Here is a 9642-nt window from a genome sequence, read left to right on the forward strand (position 1 = left end):
GATGTGATGCCCACATGCCTATAATCCCAGGACTACGGCAACAGAGGTAGGACTACTGACAGGTTAAAGCCAATCCTGGGCTGCATAGTGAGTTCAAGGTTAAAGCCAATCCTGAGCTGCATAGTGAGTTCAAGGCTAGCTTCAACTACACAGTGAAAGCCTATCTCAAAAAACCAATAAAATAAATATAGATGAATTCAAAAATCCCAGAGTCAGACTAGATAAAAAGATAAAGGACTTGCATTCTGAACATATGAATAGATATAGCTCCAAAGATACAAGCTGTTCAACATTACCAGAGAGATATAAATTAAATTGTAGATTTAATGCATGAGATATCACTTCATAGATATCAGAATGGCTATATTAAAATGATTAATGAAATTATTAAGAAATACTATAAAGGATATTCTTTTATATGCCTTGCTAAGAAAGTAAAATTGCACAGTCACTTTCTTTAAAAGTTACCCACAAAATAACATGACAGAATTTTAGGAGGCAACAGAAATGTTCTAAAACCTGTTTGTGGTGGTGATGTCATAAAAAAATAAATCTTTGAACTTTTTACTCACAATTGGTAACTTTAATAGCACATAAACTATATCAATAAATCCACCAGTTAGTCTAACTAACAAGCAACATATTATCAGTGTTTCACATGTATGTATATAGGTGTGAATACGCAAAGATAGGCAAAGAGCTGCCAAACACTGAGTACAACATAAAATGGAGAAACATAAAATAACTGGTAAATCTGAATCAAGGGTATGTAAGAGGTACAGTACCCCTGTATTATTTGGGCAACATTTCTCAGATTGATATTACAAAGAAATTTGATTTTACCAAAAGAAGGTCAAGAATCACAAGATTAACTAACTCATCCATCTTCTTCAATAAAGACTATATGTAAGGGCTGGCCTGATAGCTAAGCAAACTAAAGTGCCTGCTCAGGCAGAGCACACCGGCTGGGGTTAGAACCCCCGCTTGCTGTGCCGGCCCTGCCCCCAAGGCATGCTGAGATGATGGGCAACAGAGACTAGGTATAGTGGCGCTTGCCTGTAATCCTAGCACTTGGGAGGCTGAAAACAGGAGGATCACTACAAGTCTGATCTACATATTGAGACCCTGTACACCCTGTATCCCTGTACTAAACACACTAAAAAAGACTATATGTAGCATAAGTTATTAGAAAACTGTACTTTAGTAAAATTACTTCAACAAAATTGAATGCGAGACCAACACAATACACTCAAAAAGCTCATGAAAGTCCAATAACATGTTCCTAATCACAAAATCAGATGAAAAATACATCCTATTTCTAACTCAGGGTAACTCAAAAGCTCATTCTGAAGGGGCATAGGTTTTGGTTTACTTTTACTTTTGAGATTAAGCTTAATTATAAAACTATTCAAAATAAAAATTATTAACTTATTTAACCTAATACTATCGCTTCTAGGCCTTTTGGCTAAGATCAAATGTAACCTAACACTGTTGCTTTGAAATAAACTTTGCCTAGTTTGATGGTGTATGCTGGTAATCCCAGCACTCAGGAGGCTGAGGCAAAAGGATCACTCTGAATTCCAGCAGGCCAGCCTGGGCTATAGAGTAAGTTTAAAGGCAGCTTGAACTATATAGTGACAGCCTGTGTCAAGAAGACAAAAAGACAGAAAAAAAAGGAAGGAAGGAAGGCAATTAGTTCATTAGTGATAAGGACAATCACAGTCATCTAAAAAAAATTTAAATATGTATTATACTTTTAAAAGATTATAATCATTTAAATTCAGATTGTATCTTCATTTAAATTCAGATTGTATCTTTGTGTTTACAATTCTCTACTCCTGTATACTTTAAGAAACATTTTATATGTAACATGTAGCATAATTAATTGCATCTTACTGACATTTCCATGATAGACTGAGAAACAAGATTTACAGTCAAATATAGTGGTGTGTGTTTGTGAGCCCTGCTATTTAGGACACTGGGAGAAGAGTCACAAATTGAAGGTCAGCCTGAGCAACTTAGCAGACTCTGTTTCAGAATAAAATTTAAAAAGAGCTCAGATGTAGCTAGATAAGTGACAGCACTTACCCAGCATACACAAGGTCTGGATTCAATCAGTACCACCAAGAGGTAGTGAGGGTAGATGATTTACAAAAGCATCACTTCTTTACCAAAAGAAATATTTCTACCAAGAGATAATTCTTCAGTAATCTTAGCTTGCAAATGTGACATACTTACCAGGAGCTAAAGGCACAATTTTTATTCATAACAACCAACCATAAAATCATCATTTACTTTCATCATAATAACTTATTGACATTTTTGAAACAAGCTGTTTGCAATCCTGAAAGTTCTTTATTTTTTAAAATATATTTGCAGTAGGTTGTTAATTTCCAATAGATGTCTTCATGAAAATAAGCAAAAGTAGGTAAATGTGACAAAAGGTTGACAAAGTATTCACACATTTGAATTATACCAAGTCAAGAATGAGGAAGAAAGCACTGCAAAAGACTACTGCAATGATATTTATGTTCCTGCAATAAAACCAGCAACACATCCGTATCAAGACAATTATCATCTCACTTCCAACTTTTTCCCCTCAAGAACAATTTGAATTTCTTTGGCATCCAAAGTCTCATAGGTCAATAAAGCTTCTGCTAGGTTCTTATGCTCTTTTGCATGAGTTTTCAAGATGTGTTTTGCTCTTTCATATGACTCCTGAAATTAAAAAGCAGGTATGTAAGAAGCAGAAAATGTAGCAAAAGAAAACACAGTAACTATACCACTTTAACAATCTATTCACTTATTTTTTTAAAATTATTTAAAAGCCTGGAGCAAAGAAATTTATCTATGTATGTAAGCAGGATGGTTTGTACAACTGTACTGTGCACTTCTGATGGTCTATGGAAAGCAGTTAACACTTTGTTTCATCTTCTTTTTTCAATTGTATTTTTCTTAATTTCTTATATATTTCTTTTTTCTTTCTTCCAATTTTACATGCACATATCTGGCAATATGAATAATTGGTTAGAAGACAACACTATGTATTACAACAAATACTGTGAAATTCATATTATTCTGTTAAATGAAATTCTGTATCACTTGTAATTTTTTGTTTGAATTCTAATTTGTACTTCTTAAAAAATTAAAGAAAGAAAAGCTTAGTTCTAACGGACAGATAATTTCAGCACAAAGTGTTCATAAGAATACCCCAATTACATTCCTCATTCACTAAAGACACTACTTTTCTCTATTCCCAACCTTCTCAAGGAATGGGGAAGTTTAAAATCCAAGAGGAACACATAACCAACCTTTCCATTAAGAAAGAGACACACATATTTAGCTTCATGTTGAAACTTTCACTAAGATGTTTCATAATCACCATGTACAAAAATGAACTAATAACCTACTCACTACCCCATTAGCCAAGGTTTAGTCTCCATTTTCTTCAGTGAATGGCACAAATAATTATATAGCTACATGACCTAGTTATTTATTAAACAGATTTAACCGCTCTCCTAACCATCACAAAATACCACAAAAACATCAACTCACTGCAGTCATCTCTTGAACCCATCTGTTTCATTTTTATTTTCCCCATCTTAATTAAGCAAAGCATTTATATGCCACAGTATCTCCTAGCTGAACTCCCTGAATTTACTTTTATACATCTGTGGTGGTTAACTGATTGTCAACTTGAATGGGAAATACCTAGCTGAACTGAGTTAGCAGCCGGGGAGATGGCTCAGTAGGATAAGCGCTTGACTGAATTGAGTTAGCATGGTTCCAGGCATGGAAGACCCATTTTGAGAAGAACTGCTGGAATGGTATAAAAGAACAGGAAGGAAAAATTTCAGATCATTTTCCTTGGAGGAGCTTCGGCTGTTCTCTTTGGAGGGGTTCTGTGATCTTCACCTTGAGCGTCATCTCCTGGCATTCCATGCAGATTCTTCAGCTCCCAGCACTGGCCTTTCTGCCTCTGCCACTGCGGCCTCTTTAGCTTCTAGCACCAACCTTTTGATCTCCCACTGCTAACCCCTTAGTCTTCCAAGGAATCTTTCAGCCTCCTTACATAGACTCAGTTTTCACGTGGCTCACAGGAGCCACTGCCATCAGTGGGTCCCATCAGTTGGGTCTTTGGGATCTCTAAGGCTCAAAAGAGATCTTTTGTACTCTTCTACATTTGACTCTGTGGGCGGCCACTGTAGGCCAATCTTGTAAATTTTTGTGTCCTGCATGTACAGTCTTTTGAGGAGCATTGCCCCAGCACTGCAAGCTCTGGAAGCACTAATACAAAATTCCTTTACTCAACCTATGTGGGAAAATGCAACCAAAAGGTCCTTTGTTTTGTTTATTCTGCATGATTGGCACATACAATGCTGAGCACAAATCAAATAACTAGTATGTATTACATACATATACCTCAGAATAGAAACAGAGATTCATTAAACAATAGCCCTCATTCTATCACCTCTTATGATTTCATAGCTAAAGTAGAACTGAATTCTACTTAGCCTATGGTCAAAATAAAATAACGATCCAATTCAGGAAATGGGCTTTCTTGACAATGTATTTAAATCACTGCCACAAAATGCACCTGTTTTACTTTATAGTGACATTTCTTTCTTTTTTTTAAATGTATTTTAGTACAGGGTCTACAGGGTCTCACTATACAGCCGGACTTGTAGTCATCCTCCTGTTTTCAGCCTCCCAGGTGCTGGGACTACAGGTGCACGCCACCATGCCCAGTCTCATTCCCCATTTCAGCACACCACAGGAGCAGGGCCAGTGCAGCACGCCAGGGATCGAACCCTGGTCCACCCCGCGCCTGCCTATATGCAGGCGCTTTAGTTCACTAAGCTAATTTGCTGGCCCTTTTATATTCACATTTCTACTGTCCTCACATTCACTTTATTTGTGGTACTGGGGAATTAAAACCACGGCTTCAAGCATGTTAGCCAAATGCTCTACTACGGAACTACATCTCCAGCCCTTGTTATCTCTGTTTTGCATTCTTTTTCTTATTTCGAATAGGATCTCACAACAAACTTCAGTTCGCTTTGAACTCACTAGTAGCCCAGGCTAGCTTTTAATTGTGATGATCCTCCTACCTCGGCCTCCCAAATGCTGAAATTTCACACATGTGCCACTATGCCTTGTTCCTTTCATTTCTCAAGTACAGTAAGTCTTCAACTTACAAATATTTGAGTCATGAATGTTCACAGATATGAATGGATCTTGAATTATGAACATTCAAGAATGGTGTTCAAATGGAAGTAGCTAATGTCTGCTGTCATAGTTGTGCTATGTGCTAACTGTACAGTATGATTATAGCACAGTACAGTTGGGGACTTACTGTATTTTTGTCTTTGGGTTTTTATGCTTTTCATTGTATATTAGTGTCAAAGGTGTGCAAGACTCACTTCATCAGACATAAGAATGAATTTTACTTATGGCTATTCCTAGAACAGAACATGTTCTTAAGTGAGGGACTTACTGTACCTGTTTAGGCAGCTTATCTAAAAAAGAAGTAAGTTCAGACACATTACCCTTAGAAGAATTCGTATTTCTTGTTCAATGGCAGACTGAGTTTCAGGACTAAGTTTCCCTGTGTCACTGTAAGTCATAACGCCAAGCTAAAATTAAAAAAAAAAAAAAAGAGAGAGAATAAGGAAGAAAACCCAAAGTGCTAAAGAATTTAGCAGACAAAGAACTAGCCTATATACAAGGACAAAATATGGATGGCAAAAAAATATTAAAATATTTTTTCAGGGCAAAGAATTTCATTTTGAAACTATAAAGTCTAAAATCAAAATATTAAGTATGAACAAGGAAGAAAAATTTTAAATAACTTAAGTCTGATTCTGATTGCACTCTTAAAAACTCTGGCTCCAAATCCAGAAATACATATATCAAGATATGGAAATGATTGAGGGAGTCACAGCAATAATGTGGAAATATGCAATATTTGGAAAAAGAAAAGTATGGAAGCTCAGAAAGTACGTTTCTAATGCCATATGAAAAGGCTTGGTTAATTTATGAAGTAATGGTTACTGAGCAGCTGAGAGAATTCTACACATTCTGCTAATCAAAGCATTACCAAAACATTACCAAATCTCATTTGGAATTGGAATGTGACTAGAAAAAGTAAACATATTAATTCATAATCAGATCTCTCAAACAGGCACTTGGTATATCATTTGATACCAGAAAACAAAACTATTACCTTCTCACTCATTCCAAATTTGGTAACCATCCGCTTAGCAATTTTTGTTGCAATATCAAAATCACTAGAAGCACCTGAAATTAAAAAAAATTAAATTAAACATACATATCAATTTCTTCTTACAATCTTTAAACCAACAAATACAATTTAACATAAGCCCATTATCTAAAACCAACCTGTTGTAATATGGTCAGTTCCAAATATAAGCTCCTCAGCCACTCTTCCTCCCATACTAACATCCATTTGTGCAAGTAGTTGGGCTCTGGTTTCATTCCACCTGTCATTCTCAGGCAACAGGGACACCTAGGCAATTGAAAAAGAAGCAATAATTGCCAAAGAAATTTACATACAGTCCTGAAAGTTACAATTAAACCAGAATTATCATTTAATTCTGATCAGAGATAGTACTTAATGACCCTGAAAAGTGAAAGATGTTTACTAGATAATAAGTGACTAGGGCTGGCCAAATAGCTCAGCGGATTAAAGCGCCTCCAGCAGGCACAGGGGCTGGGGGTTTGATTCCTGGGCCTGCCATGCCAGCCCCAACCCCGGGTCACACTGAGACAGCAACTGAGACTGGGCATGGTGGTGCATACCTGTAATCCCAGCTCTTGGGAGGCTGTACACAGGTGGATCACTACAAGTCTGATCTAGTCCTATCTAGTAGTGAGACCCTGAGCATCCTGTAGACCCTTCATTAAAATTAAAAAAAAAGCATTAACTAGACAGTAAATCATGTATTATAAAATGTATCTAAAACTAAAAAAATTTTAATTTCAAAAAAAAAAAAAAGAGGCTAATGAAAAAAAGCAACATTTTTTGTTCTTTCTTTGTTGTAGTTGTTTTGATTTTTTGTTGAGAGAGGGTCCCAAGGTATAATTCAGACTGGCTAAGTATAATTCAACTCACTAGGCAGCCTAGGCAGGCTTCAAACTCATGTGGATCCTGTTGCTTCAGCATCCCAAGAGCTGGAATTACAAGCATGTACCACCACACTCAGCAAAAGCAGAAATTTAGACAGTAAGAAAAATTATGAAGTCAAAGTACTTTTTATAAGCAACAGATGTATATAACACTGCAATAGTACTGTTTTACTCCCAACTACATAATTTTTTCAGCCATGTTTAAAATGTCACATATAGCAATGGAAAGAATGGAATACAACTTCTATTAAATGAAAAATACTCTTTATTAACAGAAAAAATACACTAATGTCTCCAATTTCCAAAAGATTCATAAATTAAGAAAGAAAATATCACTTAAAAAGTAACTATGACTAATCAACAGTTTCTTCTGTAAGTTTCTGGAAAGCTCTATTAGAAAGCAAATAAAAGAAACCCTAAGAACCTTACATGTCCAAGAGTTGGCCCACGTGGCATGATGGTAGCTTTGTTAATAGGCATTGCATCTTTTGTGTAATATGCAATAATAGCATGACCAGATTCATGATAGGCTGTAATGGTTTTGTTTTTGTTATCAATTTCCACACTTCTTCGTTCGGGGCCTACAACAATAATTTAAGTTACATACTGTACAGAAGGTATTCTTAACTAAAATGAAACCCATTGCCTTCAGATTAATATAAAACAACAACAACAACAAAAATCCCAAAACAATAAATCATTCTCCTTAATTCTTTGTGGGTTTTAGGGAAGGGTCTACAGAGTGTTCAGGTTTCACTACTAGATCTGACTCAACTCGTAGTGATCTGCCTGTTTACAACCTTCCAAGAGCTGGGATTACAGGCATGGGCCACCATGCCCAGTGTCAACTGCCATCTCAGTGTGCCCTGGGTGGGGGCAGGGCCAGCACAGTAGGCCAAGAGATCAAACCCCCAACCCCTGTGCCTGCTTGCAGGCACTTTATTGTACTGAGTTATCTGGCCAGCCCTTCCTCCTTAATTCCTAAGTAACAATACAGTGACACCTACACTGCCAAATAGCTCTACGCTAGACATTTGTACTACATAAACAGCAAAGTTTGAAAAAATCTGCTCAGTTTTTGGAACCTTGCTCAATAGTGAAACCGAAAATCTGACTTGAAAAAACCACATGGGCCAAAAGTGAGTAACGTATCACATCTTGCTGCAGATACAAAGGATAGATACTTCACCCTGAACACAGCTCTCACCCAGACAATATACATGTGTGCACAATTTTTGGGCCTCCACATCAATTATTTGGTTTTCCATTATTTCTTATGGGAAAAACATGTTCAGTTCTTGCATCTTATGTTGTTCAAACATGAATTTGAAATGAATTGAATTTGACAAAGTGTCACCACATTCTAAATAAGTATTTTAAAGTGTAATAGTTTTTAAAAAATAGAATTCAATCTACAACACAAAGAAATTAAAATAAACTGTCAAAAAAGCAAATCAAACCTGTCAAATTATCAAATGGGCTAGAGATGTTACTCTGTGATTGCCTATCATGAGAGTCTCAGGTTTGAACTGTAGCATTACAAAACAAAATAGCTGTTTAAACAAAACTATCATCCTTGTATCAAGATTATTCTCTAAATTAACCACTAGGAAGAATGTATGCAATGTGTTAATTATCGAAACTGTTCTACTAATTTGGTTTGAAACTGTCTCACTGCTATTTGTTTCTCAATAAAATTATGGGAAAAGTAAATAAATAAAAAGATAATTCTCTAAAAAAATACCAGATTTATCAGAAGTCATAATCTGTTAAGGCAATCAACAATTTAAAATAAAAATTATAGGGCTGGTGAGATGGCTCAGTGATCTAAAGCACCTACTTAGAACACCTACTTAGAACAAGCTTAGTTCAATCCCCCAGCACATGCCAGCCAGCCCTGCCCCCTGGTGGGCTGAGCTGGCCACACACACACACACACACACACACACAAATAATAAATTTTTTTTAAAAATTACAACAGTATAAAATTAACCAAACATTTTACCAGCAATGTTGGATAAGAACTGCACACACATCTCTATAATCAAATAAGCTATTAACATACATTTGTTTTCTTTTTTTTTTTGCTTCCAACTAAGCCTTTTTATTCTTTTGGTAATCTCTTCCAGGGTTAACTACTTCCATTGTAGGTGATGAAATATGTAAGGCTCCACTTCAAATGTTGGCACTGCTATGAACATAAGTCTCTTTCCTTCTCTGCAACTCAGAATTAAAACTCTGATTCTTGCTTTATATTCCAGTCTCAGAAGTAGTTCCACTGCAGAAGTTATTTGCAGGCAGTCTTATGCTTTTTAGCAGTGGTCTCTGACCAGGTTCTATCTTCTCCATGAATACTACCAATGGACTTAGTTTAGATATGTATTAAACTAAGAGGCATTCTCTCAAATGAGTTTAAATGCACTTTATTTTTAGACAACCTACATGACGTGTTTTTTTCCCTAAAAAACAATGCCTCCACTCCAAATAAATCAC

General features: G+C 36.1%; 1 protein-coding gene across 1 annotated transcript in view; it reads right to left on the bottom strand.

Annotated features, from left to right (window-relative positions):
- Positions 1-1720: 1720 nt before the first annotated feature.
- Positions 1721-9642, bottom strand: part of Yme1l1 (YME1 like 1 ATPase) — a 52553-nt gene continuing 44631 nt past the window's right edge. Inside the window, exons 15-19 of the mRNA XM_004641875.3 lie at positions 7579-7730; positions 6403-6529; positions 6227-6300; positions 5550-5636; positions 1721-2718 (exon numbers count right to left, since the gene is read on the bottom strand). Coding sequence (XP_004641932.1) covers positions 2575-2718; positions 5550-5636; positions 6227-6300; positions 6403-6529; positions 7579-7730 — 584 coding nt within the window. The 3' untranslated portion in view covers positions 1721-2574. The remainder of the gene's footprint in view (positions 2719-5549; positions 5637-6226; positions 6301-6402; positions 6530-7578; positions 7731-9642) is intronic.

Source organism: Octodon degus, unplaced genomic scaffold, assembly GCF_000260255.1.
Source record: "Octodon degus isolate 3935 unplaced genomic scaffold, OctDeg1.0 scaffold00145, whole genome shotgun sequence".
In the NCBI taxonomy this organism is placed as follows: domain Eukaryota; kingdom Metazoa; phylum Chordata; class Mammalia; order Rodentia; family Octodontidae; genus Octodon; species Octodon degus.